General features: G+C 35.9%; 1 protein-coding gene across 2 annotated transcripts in view; it reads right to left on the bottom strand.

The window, feature by feature from the left end:
- The window catches only part of ephb6 (eph receptor B6), a 44,739-nt gene that overhangs the window by 10,533 nt on the left and 11,914 nt on the right, over positions 1-22,292 (bottom strand). Inside the window, exons 2-7 of one of the 2 annotated variants that reach the window (XM_043261833.1) lie at positions 17,730-17,794; positions 15,437-15,709; positions 12,137-12,300; positions 11,571-11,866; positions 3,544-3,699; positions 255-526 (exon numbers count right to left, since the gene is read on the bottom strand). In XM_043261833.1, coding sequence (XP_043117768.1) covers positions 255-526; positions 3,544-3,699; positions 11,571-11,866; positions 12,137-12,300; positions 15,437-15,709; positions 17,730-17,794 — 1,226 coding nt within the window. The remainder of the gene's footprint in view (positions 1-254; positions 527-3,543; positions 3,700-11,570; positions 11,867-12,136; positions 12,301-15,436; positions 15,710-17,729; positions 17,795-22,292) is intronic. The other variant, XM_043261834.1, reaches the window with a different exon arrangement.

Below are 22,292 nucleotides of genomic sequence, written 5' to 3'. Positions count from 1 at the left end.
GTCTTTAACTAAATAGTCTATTATTCATAAAGACCAGTATCACTGATATCAATAAATCTATAGGTGTCTCTATTAAATGCATTTTTTTGCACATGACGTGGATCTGACACAAATCGTCCGGTCACCACAAATGGTCCTTTTGAATTTTTTTTTTGTGTTTTAGACAATTGCATGTGCTCAAGTGTAAATCTTGTTATCATATAATGTTATTCCATTATGAGACTCCTTATTAAAAAACGCCTGTGAGTAAATACCTGTATGAGGTAGGTGACCCTAGTAAGCAGGTTTTTGAGCGTGACCCTCGTCTGCTTCAAGCTGGTTTGAGAAGGGGAAAAAGTGACAGTATCTCCACACCAGGAACACATGCTCGGTGGCGTGTTAGTGGCAGAGGGGCAGATTCGACACACCACCCCGTACCACACTTCACTCCGTCCCCCCATGTTCACAGGAGGTCTCCAGCGCAGAGACACCCCGCCCTCTGAACTCTCATACTCCCACGACAGAGACGCCGGCGCTGATGGAGGGCCTGAGAAAGAAGAGCGGAGCTTATTCACCTACTAATGTTTAGCCACCAACTGGAATACGTTTTTAAAATTAAATTGTTATTAAAAAAAAAAAAAAGGAATAAAAGCCTTTTTTAGAATGTAATTTTCACGTCAGTTTTATAGGTAAAAACAGTTCTTCAAAGATGACCTGTCTAATAAACAAGTTAAGATAAAATTTTTATTTTAAATTTTTTTCAAGGTAAAGATTTTTTGTTATTGTTTTATTTAGCGTAAAATGATTAATTGTGTTTAATCGCATACAAAATAAAGGTTATTAATAGAAATTAATGCAGAGCATCATAGAGGTTTGCTCTATGAAGGCAATAAGCATTTTCAAAACACCGTGCACAATGAGGTAATATTTTTCTTTATCAGTCATTAAAAGGATAGTTGAAAGCACTGACAAATTACTTTCAGTCTACCACAAATAAGCCTAGCTATTTTCCCAAAAACATCATGCATAAATATCACTGTAACATATAGTTTATATTATGCAAGATAAATAGTCTTAATAGAACATGTACATTAAAGGTCACATATTGTACACCTTTTTGGAGTTTTATTTTAGGTGTTGATGTCCTTAAGAATATATATTTGCGATATATGTAACAAAAACCATCTCAATATATTTTTACAGCTGCTGTCTTAGGAGCTCTGCCAAAAACAGGTCAATTTTAGCCTGTCTAATTAATATTCATGGCCCTCTCTTCTGATTGGCCTGTGTTTTCTGAGTGATGCACAACCAGGCCAATCAAATGTAACGACGTCACAATTTTGTCGCAGCACTAGCTGGATGCAAAACAAAGGGAAGACTACAGGCGGCTCATTCAAAATAGCACATGCTCGGATACATATGGAGCCTGAAATATCATCACAATTGACATAATAGAGCCTCAAATTAGAAATATGAGTGCATACCTCATACCACTGCCAGACAAAAAAAAAAAAAAACGCCAACAGCTGTGGTTAAACTCAACGATACACAAAAATGCTCAAGTTTGCATACTTCTTATCAGAAAAGGTTCAATATAGAGTTAATTTTTTGCTGTTAGGGTTGCGTCTTAAGTTTTATTGCATCTTACGTCTATGCTGTTTATGAAATAATGTCTGTGTGCGTGTGTTTAAAACAACAAACTGACGATTTATATACAATCACGTGTAATTGTATAATTGAGATTAATTGTAGCTTGAATAATAATTTAGCTGTAAAAATAGTTGCCCGCTGAAACTGAAATGCATACATCTTCATCACGACTAGATAGACTCAGTGAGTTTGTCCGTACTATACACGAGATGTGATTCACCTCATAGTAACAATCCTGTAAGAGAGTCCATCCTTGGAGTGAGAGTACAGGTCGGCCATCTGGTTTCATCTGTTAAAGTTAACCTATTCGACATTGTCTCTGTGTTTTTGTTGCTCAATAATGTCATGGACAGTGGTCGGGTGATGACTGAAGGCGTATATCGGACGTCACATTTTTACAAAAGTCACAACGGCTCGTCAAAAATCACAGCCACCTTATGCAGGTTGTGTGCAGTTTACTGTGACTTAACAATTTTGAATCTTATATGGTAGTAACATAGCCTCCCTCACGTAAAATGAAAAAAAAAACCAGGAAATTTCAGATTTGACAATATGGGACCTTTAAAATGAAAAGTGATCTCCATTATTTTAACAGATGACAATTACTGTTTTAAAGCATCTGCATGAAAACAAACCTGGAAAGAGACATGAGGATTTGGACAGAGAAGTGAGAGACTCTTAGTGCATTCCAGTTAATTATTCATGGGATGTATGGTAAATGAAATCAGGGGTAATTGGGGGTAAATTAAAAATAGTACATGAAGGAAAATTAGCTCACACAGCTAAACTGAAAGATTATTTGAAATTATTTCTTTCAATCTTTTTGAGTCGGAAGGAAATATGTGGACAATACAAAATCTTCTCAGTTCTACCTTTAGGGACAAAAAAACCTTGTCACTGCTTAAAAATTAAGGTTCTTTATTGGCATTGATAGTATAGTGAAGAACCTTTCAAATGAACTTTCAAATGAAGAAAATTTTCTTTATAAAAGAAAAAAAAAGGTTCTTTAGATTTTTAAAATGTTCTTTCAAAATGGTTCATTTAAAAACCTTTAATTTAAAGGTTTTTTGAGCAACAAAAAACACCCTTTTTGTGTCTTTATTTTTAAGAGAGTGGGTCAGTATAATATATAGTACATTTTACCCATAATAGTTAACAGTAGTTCTTTAAGAGTACATATTGCATCTCTAAGGTACTAATATGCACCTTGTACAGGGAGGTAAGTTGTCCCTGTAAAGCCTGAGACACACTGTATGGTTTTCAGTTCTCCCAGATGAAAGACTGGCATCATGACACAATCGTTTCTCTGATCCTGTTTCTAATAGGTGCTCTTATATCATACAGTGAGCGAGGTTCAAACAAGGCCATTGTCACAGTACTGCAACCGATAGATAAAACCTACAATATTGTCTGAGAGGGTCAGAAAGGCAGCACGATCACTGTACAGTGTGTTTGCTGCTATGACCCACGTTTACTCAACAGCCAATAAAAATGCAACATAAAATCAACGCGACATGGTGCTGTCACAATACTGCTTACCTCAAGCTCTTATCCTTTCCTTTTTTGTCACTTCCACTTTTTCAGCTCGCATACAAACTACAACTGCCAAAGTATGATTCATCATCCTCTTTGTGTTTACCACAAGCACATACTGATGGCATTTTATTCTTCTATAGCGACATGCATCGAGTCAATAGTCATCCTCGTACAGTCTACAAGCACGTTGTACCCATGTGATTAGCAGTGAACTTATTGGATTAATAAAATCGTCCAGTGTATCTCAGGCTTAAGGTGACCTACTGTCTCAATGACAAGCTGTTGTTTTCCTAGAGCAAGTTTTTTTATGGCGATATATTTACATTGATTGTAAATCCTTTGTCTTATCCTCTTACGCATAGCTAGCTGTGCTCTTACTTGTGCAGGCGGTGGTGTTAGCATCGGCGGATGCACGGTAGTTGCCACTCCGACATTCGCAAAGTTTAGACCCGTCTGAACTGGTTCTGCTGTTAGCTGGGCACTCTATACATGAAGCTGAGCCGGCCACTGGTTTATAGGACCCCATTGAACACGCTATTGAAAAGAGAGAAAAGAAAAGCATTATAATTATGGCACAAGATGCACTCAAGCTGTTTGGAAAGTGTCAATTTCTCGCTTTGGAATTCTGTCAATTACACAAGGAAATGGATGCCGAGTACAGAAGAGCCATATAATGATCCAACTGGATGCAACGACTGGCAAATGAATCGCAGACTGTTGCAAAGAGAATTGGAAAAACAATTAGTTTCAAACACACTCAATTACTGGGTGCAAATTTAATATGCAAGGTTTATTGTTCTCTCAGGCACTTGATTTTTTTATTTAGTCAGATGTGTAGTTACTAGGGATGCAACGAATGTTCGACAACAGAAATTTTTTCGGCCGAAAATAGCATTTAATTACAGTAAAAAATACATGCCTGATTCAAGAAGGAGGTCTCAAAAATTATTTTCCTAACTTATTTAAGTTAAATTGTGCGTTGTTGGTAGATTTTTTTCTATGAAATAAAAAAGCATTTTTTGGCTATTTAATTTATTGAATGGTGAAAAAAAATGGCAAAGTATATGGGGTAAATGTGAAAACCATGTTCAGTGTTCAGCCTTTGGTTTTAATTTCAGTGCACTTCTAGTAATTACCAAGAAAGCTAAAACATTGTCCCTGAGCTTGATTGTTGCTATTGACGTAATTAGGTGAGAAAGCACTGCTAGTTTTGTAAAGGTCTACAAGAAAAAGAAGCTCTTTGGAACCCAATGATATTAACTGCTATCACCCTGAGATCTCAAATTGGCTGTTAATGTAAAAAAACACCACTTCATTGGACTGTTTGCAGTTGGATGTACTCTGCAGCTGTGAAACACGTCAGCCTTTCATTGGAGATCGATTGTGACCCTGCTTGAAGCTCGGCGACGACCTCCATCCTTTCAACTGCGTGGCCACAGAACAAACCACAACAAACGCCATGTGAGGTACACCGAGGAATCAATATGTTTGCATAACCCACACTGAAACGTCCAAGTGAATCAGGCTTATAACCGCTGAGTCACAGAAGAGCCTGTATTATGACACTTGTGACGGGAACGCTGTGATTTGTTGAAGTGCTTTGTCACAGAAACCCTGTGACGCTTTAACATAATTACGGTTGATAGAGTTAACGGTTTCTGTTTCATTGTTGTCAGCCTTGAGGTTCTCACAAGTCCTCTGTCCTCGAGTGAATAGACAGGTCAGGTACGTATAACACATTTAAAGCACTTCAAAGGGAGACAGAGTGAGAAGGGAAGAAAGAGATTGCAGTTTGCAGAAAGCTAAAAGGATTTTTATGTTCTCGCTTGTCTGTCAGATTTGATATTCGCTCCTAAACGCTACTGCGAGAAGTGAGGACCATCGGAAGAAAGATGGGCGTCGTGAGAGAAAAGAAAGAGAGCATTGTCCATCTATCTTTCATGTGCTTGGATTATATTATCCAGTGTAGCTGTGACAAAAGACATGTTTTAGCTACAAAACTTCTTCACTTCTCAGACATCTCCTACACCTTTCAACATCTCTCTTGCTCTTATTCACACTCCCCGTTCACCCGCTTATCAGCCAATCGCTTTCTCATTTCCTTCTCTAGCGGCTCCTATTTAGCCACAAGGCATCTGGTTTCCTCATAAAAAATAATGTAACACATTTATGGCCACTATTAACTGGCCCAGATTTCTTATCAATTAATGAGATTGCATCAATTTGATACAGCTGCTGATCTGCAGAAGGCACAAAAGGGGCTTTCGTGACATGCATGTTTGGTGCATAGTAAATATAAATATAAATATGTATGCAGTCAGTGTTAGATTTACGTGCCGTATCACGAACAATGATAAATTGAGGAAATCCACTGTACCCAGTGTCGAGAATGAAGGGGTTAAGTGTTGAAATCACTGTGGTGGCAGTAAATGTTTGGAATATTTAATTAGAATGTTGTTTACAGCCTGTCTTTCTCCACTACATGACAAAGTGTGTGGCTTATCTGCCAGATAACTCCTGCTGAGTCTAGAAAGCTGATTCTATTATGAATTTATCAAATTCTATCAAATTTTGTATCACTTGAGCTTAGAATGTCATATTTCACACACACACACACACACACACACACACTCAGACACAGCAGATGCACATATACACACACGTAACATTTGTATGCAGACAGAAAGGATATAAAATATAATAAAATAATCTATTAAATAATTATAGAATAAATTTTTTTGCTGTACTATCAAATATAATTATAAATAATATAAAATATTAATAGTATATCTTAATATTCATATTTGATTAATTTGATGTTAATTAATTTTATGCTTATATATATATATATATATATTTTTTTTTATTATTATTTATTTTTTTTTTTTTGTGTGTGTGTAATAAATGTTAACATTTATCAGCAGTTTTAGAAAATATAATCTTCTATATATTATTATATTATAATATAATATAAAAATAATATAATAATTATAATATAATTATTATATTATATTATCAGTTTACTTAAAGTGCATGTTGGTTTAAATAGGTTTATGAATGTGTTTGACAAATCAAGACTAAGGACTAAGGACTAAGCTAAAGGCATTACTGGGGGAGGGGTCGTTCATGTTTAAATAGAGCTTGCCTCAAACAAAAACAAAAGTGATGAAAAATTTAATTGGGGAATGTGTTGTATTCACAGAAGAATTGAAAGAGACATTGAAAAAGATGCGTATGAAGGGAATCTGTAAAAGCAAATGGACAGAGAGAGCAAGAGACCTCAGTGGAGTGTATAATTTGCCGTTGACATCGTACTTGGTATTTAGATCGCTGACCCAATTTCTCCCTCTCTCTCTCTTTCTCTCTCTGTCTCTCTTTCTCTCGCGGTTGCTCTCATTCTCTTTATTTGGCTTGCAGCGTTCTGACTAAAGCACACAGATGCACAAACACACATAAACACATGAACACTCAAACAACAAACAGTGACTGACACACAACTTCAAAAACAGGACATAAAAAGGTACACACTTGTTTAGTTCTCTCTCTCTCTCTCTCTCTCTCTCTCTCTCTGTGAATCTCGGGCTGCTACATAAAAACCACCCTAAGAAATACATTTCTCCCTAATTAATCTCCATAATTATCCCATTTAATGTGAAATTATTTGCTTGTAATGCTCTGCTGGCTCTTAGCATTACACAATACTCTCATTTTCCGTTAATTAGATTGTTCAGCAATAGCTAAACTGGGGACTGAAAGTTCCTGGACGTCCCATCTGTACCGGACGGCCGTTTGAGAGCGGATGATTCGAGTATGATTAAAACTAAATCATGCTTGCACGGAAAAAAACACAATAAATCGGCAACTCTTTTTGGTAGCTTTCCCCTCACAAAGCATTAATAATAAAAGTTATTCACAGTGTGTGCACTGAGGCAGCCCTGTGGAAATAAGCACATATAGGCAATCTACTATTAACAAGCTCTGGCAGAGAACATGCTAGCATTTATAGCAACACGTTCATGAAGCTCTCTGCAAATTATAAACAACCTCAAGTTACATTAGGGTTTCAGCGCTTTAAGAGAATCATGTAAAACTGCACTGCTGCAAGTTAAAATGTCACTGAATAGCCCAGAGACCGAATGACAGGAATCAAGAGTGGCTTTTATGCTATTTGAATGGCATTAGCAGCATGGAGGACAGAAATCTTACATCAAATTATCGTCACCCCTCCATTCAAGGCTGCGATTTAGTTTATTAGCAAGTCAGAAGTGGGAATGAGTCATTCCGCCTACAAAAACACCATCACATAACAAAAAAGGTTATTTATGCCCTGAATCTGGAAGAATCTGTAAATGACATTTGATATTAGGCACAAGCGGATGAAAATATGGATGTTAAGCTGTCCACTATGCAAAAGAAAGTTTTCATGTGTGGATGGGCAGGTGTAATTGTTTCATCTGCTCAGTCATGCTTTAACGACTACAGAATCTTGAAGGACAACTGAGGTCAAAGCAGAGGAGGATTCACGTCTTTGGGGGCTTTGAGACTCGCTCTTTAGTGAACTAACTCAGTCAGACTCCAATCTGTTGTCTTATAGCCACACATGGTCGAAAAAAATTATACAAATTTCGGTATTATTAACATTTTAATTACATGCCGGCGTCTAACAATCAAAGTTAAAACAGTCAAAACTTTTTAAAACCTTTTAAATTCTTAGCAGATCTTAAATATATTTTATTTCAGCAAAATGGTTATATTAATATTTACTGATTTATTTTACTCTACAAGCTTTAAAAAATATTATTATACTTATTAATTTTGACAATTAAAGAAAACAAGACCTAAGGCAAAGACCTAAGTTTTGAGATTTGTTTTTCTTCTTTCTTCTTCTTCTTGTTTTTTTAATTGTCAAAATTAATATATATATATATATATATATATATATATCATCTTTTCATATTTACTAGTTAAAGCATGAAATAAACATGAATGAATATTAAAAAAGTATTTTATGTCAACTTAGTCTTTCAGTGTAAATCCACCCACATTAATCTACACTCCTGTTCTGACAAAATGGCGGATCCAGCCATATGATTGGTTAGATGCCCTGTCAATCAAACTCCCGGCTCAATTCAAATTCTTGTCAGTTAAGTTACCGAACTCCGATGGCAATACAAGGCAACAAATAAATAGGGAAGTTCAAATCAGTTTGCTGCTAAATGTGACATCATCAAATTTGAATGTAAATGAAATATGTAAAACCTGCGCTCAAGAAAACACATCATAGCACTGTTGCGCTCAAAATAAAACTTGTTCCACACACGACTCCATCTGTCCATCTATAGCATGTTCGGTATGATTTCTGCTCTCTCAGTGCTCCAGTCTTTAACTCGTGTCCACTACTATGTCCTTCCCCCTCCTCTTCCCTGTGGTTTCTGTCACTTGTTCAGCTGAATGGCCATTACATCACCGTGACCTAAATGTGTCACAACCCTCTCTTATCCCACTCTCTCTCCGTCTCCCCACCACTCCACTTTCGTCTTCAAGATATCCCAAAACTTCTTGTCTGATTTACTCGCATCGCCTCCAGAATTTAACCCTTTCTCAGCCCCCCTCCACTTCTGTTGAGTCTCTATCCCTCTTCCTCTCTGACCTCGTTTAATCCACTGGATAGACCGAGAAAAACGTACTTGATGAAAAAGACAAGTTCATATTTAGCATTCCTCAAATTCTCACTCTTTTTGTTCCTCCTCTATAGACCAAACGACAATACAAAAAATACTAACAAACAAACAAACAAAAAAATAATAATGAAAAGACATACCAACAAAATACCTACAGATATGCGAAAACAACAATTAAAAAAATAATATTAATAAAAAGACATGCCAACAAAATACCTATATAAAGATATGCATTCAATGCTGATTGCATTTATTGTTTATTTATAAAGTTTGCTGGATTTGCTACCTTGAGACACTGATTTTTAATATATTTCAAAGTTACAGTAAGTTGTTTATATTGTAAATCTAAACTATTGTTCAAAGGTTTGGGGTGATAACGTTTATGATATCTTATGCCCATGAAGGGTGTATTCATGTTACAAATTAAAACAACTGTTTATATTTTAAAATGTAATTTATTCTTGTGAGGACAAAGTTGAATTTTCAGCATCATTATTATAATATCATAGTCATGTGACATGATCCTTAAGAAATCATTCTAATACGGTGATTTTATCTTCAAGAAACATTTCTTCTTATTAATAACGTTGTTATGCAACAGTTATGCTGCGTAATATTTTTTCAGAATAGCTTAATGAAAAAAGAATTTAGATTTTTTTTTTTTAATAATATTGGTAATAAGGTATCATTTGTTAACATTAGTTAATATATTAAATAACATGAATGAACAATAAGCAATGCATTTATAACTTACTATTAATCTTTGTTAATGTTAGTTAATGAAAATTCAGTGGTTCATTAATTTTTTCACACTAATGTTAACTTGTGTTTTTAATAATGCATGAGCAGATGCTGAAATTAACATTAACTAAGAATAATAAATGTTGTAGAAATATTGCTCTTTCTTAGTTCATGACTACTAATGTTGTAAAATAATGAACCTTATTTTAAAGTGTTAGGGAAATATTTTTTTGTATCAATATAAAAGTCTTTACTGCCACTTTTGATCAATTATCCTTCAGTTTAGTATTTAATATTTAATATTTTTAGTTTACCCTTTGAGAATTATTTTTAACTAGTATTTCTCTGAATGATGACAGTCACTAGCTACCTTGTAAAAGACAAAATTGCGATCACAAAACAGTGCATGCAATGCAGCACGTCTTTTGTGTCTTTAATTAGATCTGTGTTTATGGGCACCTTCCCGCTTGCCTGAATACACTGTGTGTCATTTTCTGTCCATCAAATTCCGTTGATAATTACCATGACAGGAAGCCCGCAGAGTTCTGATTCAAAGATAACTGACACAACAATGACGCGTGCACAATGAAATGATAAGGTGAGTGAAAGGGGGCTGCTGGTTAGAATTATTTGTCAAACGTTAGTGGATCATCCTTAGAGTAAATGTGATGGGCTCAGGACCAGCCCGTGGCTTTTTCTGGGGCCCCAGAAAGATAATCACTACAAATAAGCAAACTGACTGTATAGGTTGTTGACAAGTAACATGCTTTCAACTACAAGAATAAAGAATGAATACATTTTAAGTGCTATGTCTAGTCACTATTAATTTGTTACCTTTCAGCTTTTAGCAATTCACCTAAATAGTAACATGACAGAATAAATACATGATTAAAATACAAATTAGATAGAGATTAATTTAAAGGCATAATATTACATGCAAAATTATAGAATTTATGGTTAAGTTTGAAAATAATTTTTGTTGTCGTTTGTTGGATAGACTTTTATAATGCTTAAAATCTTACTAGTACTGTAGGAAACTTTAACAAAGACTCCATGCTTTGGTTACGACTGTTTTTAAAAAAGTTAAAAATGATTCAATGACTCACAAAAACAAACAAACAAAAGATTTGTCACCACCTATTACGATGTAACCTACAGAATAAATCACTGACCGATAGAGTGAACAAATCTGATCAAATCTACTTGGCAAATCTTTTCAAAGATTCAAAGAGTCAAAATGAATCAAAATCTACACCATTAGACTACAACTTTGTTGACTCTTCTAAACATGCTGAGCCGTTATGAAGAAAAAGGATGCAAAACATTTGAGTCACTAAGATGCATCAAAAGTCCCACTCTATTAAACTACATGTTTTGCAAATTTACTAGTGCTGTCAAACGATTCATCGTGATTAATCACATCCTAAGTTTTTGTATACATTATATATGTATGTGTACTGCGTATATCTATCATGTATATATAAATACATACACATACAGTATATATTTTGAAAATATTTATGTTTATACATTTATATACACAGTATTATATATATATATATATATATATATATATATATATATATATATATATATATAAACATGTAAACATAATATATTTTTCTGCATAATAAATATACAGAGTATACACACATAACCTTAGTTATGAATTCAATTAATCTGACAGCACTAAAATTTACCTAAACAGACTCATATTATGTCACTGAATTAATCCGTTAATCAATCTGAACAAATATTTTTAATACAAAAAACATCTGAGTCACTGGGAATTATCCAAATCCCCATAATAATATAACATGTTTTGTTTACTCACCTAAACAGTTCAAGCTATTAGGATTAGGCTCATATCCTGTCACTGAATTAATCAGTGAACAAATCTTTTTGGTGATTGGATTCAAAGAATCTGAGTCACCGAGATTAATCAAAATTCCCACCATTAGACTGCATGTTTTACTGACTCACCTAAACAGGCCGAGCCATTATGATTGGGCTCATATCCTGCATCACACGTGCATCCTCCGACAGGCACCAGCCATTCGCCTTCTGTGTTACAGTGCATTCTTGGCGCTGTCCCACCCTGTGATTGGCTGTGAGCTACACAAGTTCCAGTCACCGGCACTAGAGACGTTGGCTCCGCCCCTGAGGGCGTGGCTGGGTAGAAAGCCAGGAAACGACTGGTTGCTGGACAGCGACGATAAAATATGGAAACACCCATGAGTGACACACATGCTCCGCTGTCTACTATAGCTAAAACAAACCTGAAAAAGACAAAAATAAGCATGGTGAAAATGGCAGGCGACAAGCTTAGCAGCCATCAAAACATCCGTTGAGAGCAGACAGACTAATAACTGTTGTTTGTTTTCATATTCAAACCATATCAAGGTAAATATTAACACTGCGGCTGATATTTACTCAGCTGAATTGCCTGATCCTGAGTGACCACATCCTCATTTCATCTGCACACAGTGACCGTCATTCATCAAAAGGTTTTGGGGAGACAGGGAAAAGGTAAAAGGTCATCATCGTACCCTTTTCGTGTGAGAGGAGCAAAGCTGCGGGTTTTGATGTTGATGCGTCGGGCGTTCTCTGATTTGTACTGGTGAGGTAGACTTGGCTCCACGCGACTGAAACTCTTGTCCGCCGCGATAGTGTCGATCTTCACCCAGCCCTCTCTCGTCTCTCCACTGGAAGGCTAGAGCAAAGAGAAAGAGACTGTATGTCTGTCGTGTTTAAAGAGATAGATCATAGATAGATAAATGTGGAAGGCTATAAAAATCCTACTGTAAAAACCTGTTAAAGGTGACATGTCATGAAAACAAGGAAAGGTGAAAAAGATTATCGCAGTAACTTTGTTTCAGTAGGCCTTTTTCTGCAAGCCTCTTAAAAAATGAGTGCGTCTGATCTCGTTCCCCTTGCGACATCGCAAAGGGATCTCATTATAAATTTACGACCCCTTAAGACCCGTTCACACCAAGCTTGATAACTGTAAAGAGAACTATGACATTAACTCTATTTGCATCCACACCAGAGAAACGATATTGTCTGTTTATTATAAGCTGAAGAGCGCCGGTTCAAATTGGTCGTCAACGTTTGTATGGTTCATGAGTTGGAAAAAATCACCGGTTCGAATGCCATGGCGAAAGTTTGCACAGAGCAGTGGATGTATTGATTCATTTACTGTAACATATTTCTGCTGCCACACAGATCTAATGTAAACATGCAATTTATTTCCTAGCTGTTTACCAGATATAATTAACCAACTGTAATAATTTAAATGTAAACTTGACTGTGAATGAGAACTTAGTTTAGTATTCACATGCCTTTAAAAGCCACTTTCAGTCCACGTGCTTCAGATATCAAAAGTTTAAACTAATATGGTTTGAAACTTTATGGATTTCAGTGCCATAAACAGGATAATCAGAATCGGCTGTAGTGGCACAGATCCATTCTGGAAAAGAGGGCGTGGAGTAGCAGCTCATTTGCATTTAAAAAGACAGCCATGAAAATCAGCCTATTTCTGCTTCCACTCAAAAAAGGCATTTTCAAATTTATATAAATAATCTGTGAGGCATTTTGATACTGTTTACAATGTTTGCAGTAAAGTATTGGCTTCTTATTAATATAACAATCCCAGGACGCTTTACACTTGATTTTATTTACATAATTTTGATTCTTAATAGTTTTTGGTTACCAATTATGTATATAGTTAATGGTGATCAATTATGACAACTTGCCCTACATTAATGTTTATTTTACTATTGAGTGTTACCATGATTCTGTTTTGTAGATATATGACATGACACAGATATATTGGTATTTACTTTAGTTTGTTTTCAGAGGCTCTGATTGTTGTATGCTTTTAGTAGCAGCATTAAAAACAACAGTAGGTTTTTTTTAGTATTTTTTATATATATATAAGTGTACTCCTAAATCATACAACAGACTGGTACAATGATTTGTGTTTTGGCACTGTAATTAGTTTTTTTTAAAGGTTTCCTGGGTGTTTACTGCAGCTGTCAGCAGTGGTGAAAGCCAACAGTGCAATGTTCTTTTGGACACAAGCTCCAACGTAACCCTTTTCCTCAGCTGCTGCGGCCCAATATCTATTCTAGTAAAATCTCCAAGCAAAATGCCATCAGATGTGTCCCTGGAAGTCGGTCTTTCACTGAATAAATAGCAGCATATGGGTTTGGAGCAACATGAGGGTGATTAAATAATGACAGAATTTCAGTTTTGAGATGAACTATTCCTTCAAGGAGCTATTTTTAGTGAGACAGCATTGCGTTTAAAAGATTAACTACAAGAAGGCAAAAAAGAAGAGATGACAAGGGCTTTACATAATGCTACGAGACCTGAAAACGAGAGTATTTGATTTACATGACGATGGACCACATCACATTTTACAGAGAGACAGCAACTGCTTTTATTTCTTGTTTTTAGTGTCATCTTCCCTCAGGAGTACGGCTGAGGCTCCACATAACGGTGTCGTAAAACCACATTGTGTGTTTTCCTCTGACAAACAAGAGCAGGAAATTGCACTTGTACAAGTTATACATCCCTTGAGGCCATCCTGCCCAGAAAAGCCTAAAGATATACAGTACATTCGGTGGTGATACGCTTTGTTAATTGAACAATATAAGAATAATAATGTAATTAGTATTTGATTTGATTCAAGCAATAAAAGATACATGATATTTTACTTCAATATATTTTTCATTGGCAGCCTGCAGGCGTATGTCAGAGGTATCATGTAGATTTCACTTTTCTTCTGAGTGGTGCATCTGGGGAAGTGTAGTTCATACAATATATAGCCATTCAAAGAGCACTAGGGTCTTATTTTCTTTAAAAAAACGAATCGCATGGATCCTCAGGCTGCATCATAACAAATCTTCCAAGTATGTCTTAGTCAGTCAAACAAAACAGACTGCTACAAGACCGAATGCTGCCAAAATCCTTCGTATGATATCTGTGTGTGGGTGTAGGACAAGGTATCCAACAACCCAGCATTTGATAACAGTCTAACGCACTCGTGTTAGTTTTATGATGCTCGTACTCTCCTGCAGAAATGGGATGATTGGAAAGTAAGACTTAAGTTGTTTGCACTGAAGGTTACAGACATGACCTCAAGATGTCTCCTTGCCATATGGTTACATTTGTGGGGCATAGCAGTCATTATAACTTGGGCACAGATCTATGATTTTCGAGATTATACTTAATCACAGGCATAATCGCAAGTCCTTCCATCATCTGAGGTCGGATTATACAATAATATTTATTTTTTTGAGCCATACTCTCTATTAGTGTTGGTTTCATAGGGTTTTAATTTTCTATAAACATTTAAATGTAATAAAATGCAGCCATGAAGTAAAAACCTGTATAATAATAGGCCTAATTTAATAATTGCAATTTTATTATTGTAATATCATTAGATTTAGAATAGTTGCAAAACATCACATTTTACAGCCTGGGTAAAAAAAATCATAAAAAGGTCAATTTTTTTGTTTTTGCTTTTTGGTGTTGGTTGGACTATGTGGCTTTTCGGTCACACCACATGCCTTTTTAAATATTCATATTTTAACATTTATTTTTAATTCATAAATGGAAAAAACATGCCCTCCAAAGAAGATGCGATGCATATTCGATTGGACTGTGCGTCGGAATTGTATTTTTTGTGTATTTTGTAATGAATGAATAGGCAAAGATAAAATTGAATACCCTATCATTAACCCAAGTACCACTCTGCTTAGTACAAATTTCTCAATCCTTTTTTAATCTCATTAAAGTCTCTGACTTGGGCCTTAAAAACGATCTGTTCCCTCATCACTCACCTCAGCCGCCCAGGTTCTCTCCAGCTCTCTCTGAGAGTCAGCCTGTTTGTAGTACAGTGTCAGGGTCTCCCTGCATGTTGGGGAGGGAGAGCGTAGACTGGCACAGTCTCGAACCGAGAAGCGCAGTGTCACAAAGATCCGTGGAGCTGACTGCCGGTACAGGAAGGGCGTGGCCAACCAGTTGTCTTGGAGACGAGGGTTTTGATTGACGTTGCAGACTTCAAAGGTACGCATGAGTCTCCCCTTGTCATCTAACACACTCACCTCATCCCACTGAGAGGTGGAACATGAGAATAAAAATGAGCCTGAGGCATGAATACTGCACAACCACGCAATTTTCACATAGACAGTCAGATGTCTGAGATTCCTTTTGAATTTTTCTAGTTTAATTACACTTTTACTGTGAAAACTATTAAAATGTATATTCATTTTTATATAAAATGTGGATTTAATATATATATTTATATATATATATATATATATGGAATGAATAAAGACATTTTTAAAAAACATTTCGTCTACTAATCAAGGATGCATTAATTTGATCAAAAATACAATTTGTGAAATATTACAATTTAAAATAACAATTTTCTGTATATTCTATTAATATATATTGTATATATTGTAAAATATAATTTATTCATGTAAATTTTTATCATCCATTATTCCAGTTTTACATTATCCTTCACAAATAATTTGTTTTGATTTATTAACAATGTGCTGATTTATTATCAGTGTTGGAAACATTTTATTTATTTTTTTTTTAACCTGTGAAACTTTTTTCAGGATTCTTTGATGAATAAAAGGAAAAAGAACAACAACAGCATTTACTCAAATATTTTCTAATAACATAAGTCTTGAATTCTAACACATCCTTGCTTAAAAAAAACATACAAAACATATATTTTTTAAAATAAACAATTAATTTAAAATTTATATTCAAGAAAGAATCCTAAATAAATATCACTCGTTCCAAACATTATTATACAGCAAAAACTGTTTCCAACACTGATTTTAAAACAGCATGTTACAATGATTTCTGACAGATTATGTGACACTAAAAACTAGGGTAATGCTAAAAATTCAGCTATGCATCACAGGAACAAATTAAGTTTTAAAATATACTTAAAATAAGTATTACTAAAATAGTAAACCTTTATTTTACACTGTAATAATAGTGTATCATTTTCTCTGACCACATAAATGCAGCTTTTATATATATATATATATATATATATATATATATATATATATATATATATATGATTATTTGTGTGTGTGTATGTGTGTTGTTTTTTAATCCTTGCTTTATCAAAGTTTATATCCTTAGTTTAACCTAACCTCTCTGTAACAACAAAGAATACAAGCTATTGTCTGTATTTGGGACCTGGAGATAATAATCCACAGCTCTGTGAAAAAACAATAGAGGATTTTTTGGGTGAAATGACACAGATTGGATCAAAGACATGCCCTGCCCTTTCCCGCTTCTTCAGGTGATTTAACATGAAAATCCCAGACAAACCCCAAATCGCTCAAACACACAATACAGAAATCACAGACACACACCCTCACTGACTCACAAAGAGGCGGCGAACAACTGCCACGCTGAGAAATGGAGAGAGAGACGGAGGATGAAGAAAATAAATACAAACAGACAGAATGACTAAGAGGAGACAGAGAGAAATGCAACATCAAAAACTTAACATGAAAAGACTGCTGGAGGAATGAAAATATTCGTTTAGAAAACTGAAATGGAACGAAAGCAAGAAATAGGACTGAGCGTAAGAAAACGAGATGGGGAGGACAGCTTGAGGGAATGAGAAGATGAGTGAAGGAGAGGGGGAGAAATTCAGAAAAGCACAGATGGATAGATTAACAAAGATACGTATGCAGACCAAGTGACAGACAGAAAGAGAGGGAGAGAAACTGAGGTCTGGCAAAGAGAAGCTGGGACAGGAAGTAGAGGACTACTAGTTGTTCTCAGTAGGTCAGAGACTCCACGCTGCCCAGGGCCACAGAGACAGCAGATACCACGGTCGAGTTGACAGAAGATGTACACATAAGAGGATGAAGGAATTGAGGGAAGGAGGGATTATATGCTCCGTTTCCTGTCCTTTTGGAAAGGTGGGACTAAAACAGGAAGTACACACTCACCGAAATAACACATAAAAGGAGAGGTCATCAATACGCTTCACTCACAAACTATCAGTCACATCAGGATATTATAAATCTGTGGGATTCATAGAAGCACCAGAGCATGTGTGCTGGTTTTAAAATAAAGCATGAACCTTACCCCTGTGTCAGGATACGTTGTCCAGCCTAGTTCAGCGGTGGACTCGGTAGTGTCCAGCAGCATAACTGAGAATGACAGGAAAGGACAGAGTAAAGTAAGATAGACAGAGACAGTAATTATTTACATCATTACTTTATTTAGATTAAAACGGGCCATAATCAGCATTGACATATTGGGGTGGACAAGTCTCATCCATCCAGTAATTAAAAAAGGACAAACTGTGTTTGATATTTATAGCTCTGTTTGTTGTTAGGATGACAAACGATTTTAAATCTTAGCAGTCTAACAGTATTCAGGGTCAAAATGACAAATCAAATCAAAGAAGGCAGGATTTACTGCTCACGCGTACCAAACATACATTTCAGTTTGACGCTTTTGAACGGTAAAAGAGTGCGAGGCACTGCCATGTCTGTCATGTTTATGTTTTCATGTCGCTTGTTTTGTCATTTAATCATCATCATGACTTCCTGTCCCTGTCATATGACTCTATGAGCTTTCTGTAGTTCTAGTATCTTGTTTAAAGTCCCTATAAGGCATGTCATGTCACTCTGCGGCCATCTTTGAAATGCCTCTCAGGCACGCAAGTACAGCTCCTATCTCTCTAAATGGGGAAACATCAAATTCTCCAAAGCCATTTGCCAAGCTTACAGTTAAATTGCATATTTGAAATCACCAATGAAACCTAACAACATCTGTATCAAAATGTTCTTTATTTTGCTGAAATAGCATTAAAGGGACAGAACTATTTTACTATTTTAAATGTACTATTTTAGCAATGCCCTTGCTACCTTTCTGTGCTTTGATTCGGGTAGATCTTAATTTGTGTCTTATGTTATGTATCTGGAATAACACGAAGGTGAGTAATTAATAATATCATTTTGATTTTGGGGTGAACTGTCCCTTTAAAAAAAGCCTGTATTAAGTGCAACGGTCTTTACTGACTCAACAAAGTGGCCACATTGAGCATTGCATTTTTTCCAGTTCTATAGCCATTCCATAGTCTTTGATCTTGTTTTTGTTAGATGTAGCAACTGTTATACACGAATAAAGTCTAAAGCCAATAAAGCGGGGTCTATATTTCTAAAACAGTTGATCAATTTTAACATGTTGGAACTGTAGGTTCGGACAGAGCCGCTGAGCCGTTCTGTTCAGGATTGTGGCATCTTTCGAATATTCAGTGGTTACTATTGTGAATGACGTCTAGTCAAGACCGCTACAATATGATGGACGGCTTACGTATAGCGGCCCATATAAACAGTCGCTGTTGAGGCATCTACGTATATATGTCTATGTTTGTGAGTGTTAGCGAAACTGAAGATGTCATAAGTGAGACTCATCACCAGAGCTTGCGACAGCTCTGGAGAAAGTGCGCAATATGATTCAGCCGTAAGAGGTCAAATCGCTCTTTAGGTACTTTGACATCAAACGTCACAGTGACGTGGCATAGGCTAAGTTAAAACATGCGTAAATGTCATGCGCTGCTTCAAGCCAGATACTGATGGCACAGCTCTGCATCAAGTTGAACGCACACCTAATGGCTCACTTGTCTTGTTACGATATTATCAGTTCATGCATACAAGTTTCATTTCGTAATTTTTTCTTTGTAACCTGCTGCTGGTTAGTTGGGCCAAATCTCAGGTTTTTTAATCAAAGTTTAGTCTCATTTCTTTGTATCAATGTACTGTTTTTTTAATAAACTGCACATGGGTTCTTTACTTTCAGTGGATTAATGTTACATATAAATGGAATGAAACGGGCCAAGCCCTCATTTAAAAAAAAAAAAAGTCTTTTAAACTGAACAAACCTAACTAAGCAAACACAAAACAAGCACAGTCATATAACACATGTTCACAGAAAGCTTAAATCTCGCACAAACACACACACAGCTGGCACATATACCGAGGAGTGTTTTTAATTCAGCCTCCCCCCACCGTCGCCTTCGGTGGATTAATGTTACATTAATATATGTTACACAAGCAACGATGATATACAGTGACAAACTACTCAGCTTTTTTCATTAAAAATGTATCATTTTACATTTAAAAATAAAATCATGAACCATGCAGCCTATTTGATGATATTTATTTTGCCATTTTTGTGTTATTTGAGCGAAGTGACTTTTGTGGGGCAAGACATTTTTTCATATCATGAACTGATTGGATCATTGACGTTACTGAAATCTCATGCAAGTGACAGGTTGCTGGAGGTAAGACACATCATCAGAGATGTTGATGATTCGAGATTATAGGGGCACTTACATAAAAAAAAAAACAATTATGCACAAAGATAAATAATTAAAATTTGCATAACAAATAAGAACGATCGATTCGATTCTTTTGTGTCTTTAAATATCATCATATTCAATACGCAGAGACGTAAATGCCATTAAATGCCATTAAAACATTAAAACATACCAAATAGTTCACAATTAACGATCTCCCATTAAGCTCTTCATTCCAGTAATCCGATCCTTAAAATATAATTAGTTAAAATCATAAAAAAAAATCTAAGAGAAGCATTTCACTAGTGCCTCAGACTTTGCTACTCTACTGCGTGTAAGCAGGAAAACACAAGAGTGTCACTGGGAATGCGTTGATAAAATGTGCACAGCACTGGAATGCGCCTGTCAACATCCCATATGAGAAATGAGCCACAGGCAGAGCTTATGTCAAAGTGTACTATACAATAAAGGTTGATACGAGCAAAATCGGGCAGCTAGGCTGTCTTTTCCCATCATATCATGTTTTCCCTGACATTCATCTAATGAACTGTTTATCACCGACAGAGAGAGCAAAAAGAGGAATAACAGCAGTCAGTGAATTCTTATCGTGCTGTTTACAAATGAATTATTTCTCAAATGTTTCATGTTTATTTAATACCACGTATTTTTCCAGATGAGGGGAGGTTGAGCTCGGGCTCCACCGGGGCAGCGCGAAATAGGCCAAGCCGTCATGTAAAGAACTTAAGGTCTCTTAAATTGATCAAACCAAACTGAGCAAACACAAAACAAGCGCAGTCATATAAAGCACATTCACAGACGGCCTAAACCTCGCACAAACACACACACAGCTGGCACATATACTGGGGACGAGAGTGTTTTTAATTCAACTTCCCCCCTCCCTCCTCTATTTGCCCTTAAAACCACGCAACTGATATTATTCTGTGGCTTACACTAAATCCACCCTTCCATCTCTCACTCTTGCTAGGGCATAAACAGATTTTTTTAGATTATGTTCACAGATGGGGACCCGCAAATCTGTCCGCCAATCTATCATTTCCCTGTCTGTCTCTCTCCATTTGGTTCTTCTCCATCGCTTCTCTTCCTCCTGAAGACAAGATGCCTTGGAGTGCACAGGGCTGGGATTTGGGAGAGCTTTAGTGTTTTTTACTTCTGTAGACAGCGAACATGAAAAGAGGGCACTTCTATAACAGTGTGTATGCGATGTTGTGCTTTTAAGGGATTACGTATTTCTTAATATTAAACATTAGTACCGGAACAGTGTGACTGTTGAGCATATACTTAGAATAAATCCAGACTGGAGACAAATGTAATTGCCATTCAAACTGTAGCCATCAACTGGCGCTTTAATGTGTACCGAACATTAATGTCAAAAAGGTTTCGTGATAGGTATGTTAATTATTTTAATTAAATGTAACTTTGTTTAGGAGATAAGAAACGACCGAATGTCCTAAATTCTATTTTCTATAAAAGAAATACTATGAAATGTATAATTAGGCATGTTTATTGTAGTGACTCTTCATCACTTAACAGAGACAGTATGTTGCTCTCGGGCATTTTGTGCATCCTTTCAAACGCATTTAATTAATGTTGCAGAGCAATTTAATTATTTTAACTGATTAAGTTTGGTGTTTGTAACTGGTCAGTCGAATAGTGTTAAGTCAGATCCCCACAAGGAAAAAGTATGAATGATTAGTGGAACAACTGAAAGAACTAAAGGTCTTTCATCTCTGACAGCAGGGGAAAAAACAACACTTAATGATATGCAATCATCCATATAATTGTTCATAGTTGGGATAGCAACACAAAATATGCAACCTTCAAAAGGGAGAAAAAAATATTAAAAAGTTTGGGCCCAGTCATTTTTTTATGTGTCAGTTAAAAATATTTAAAAAGCACTGTTTTCTCTATTGATTATAATAATAAATGAATCATGATAACTTGGCACGGTAATGTACATGACGATATTAATGTGTTTACTCTTGGTGGAAAATCACATATAACAGAAATGAAATAACCCCCACTTATAACATTATTCACCCAGCAGCAGATCTATACAGGTGGAGCTGGGGATGGTGCTAAAGAATAATCAAGTACTTGAATGCTGAGCAGCGAGAAAAAGAACCAATCAGCTGCACCATGTTATGATGTCAGATTGATAACTCTGCATTTAAACACCAACTCAGCAGATTAAGAAGGATTTCTGAAGGATCGCGTGACACTGCTGAAGTAATGGCTGCTTCACAGGAAGAACAGGATAAAATATACTAAAATAGAAATAACGTTTCCCAGTTTTACTACATCTTTGACCAAATAAATGCAGC

Source organism: Puntigrus tetrazona, chromosome 16 (genome assembly GCF_018831695.1).
Source record: "Puntigrus tetrazona isolate hp1 chromosome 16, ASM1883169v1, whole genome shotgun sequence".
Lineage (NCBI taxonomy): Eukaryota > Metazoa > Chordata > Actinopteri > Cypriniformes > Cyprinidae > Puntigrus > Puntigrus tetrazona.
The sequence above is the reverse complement of the archived record's forward strand: the minus strand, read 5'-3'. Positions and strand labels throughout refer to the sequence as shown.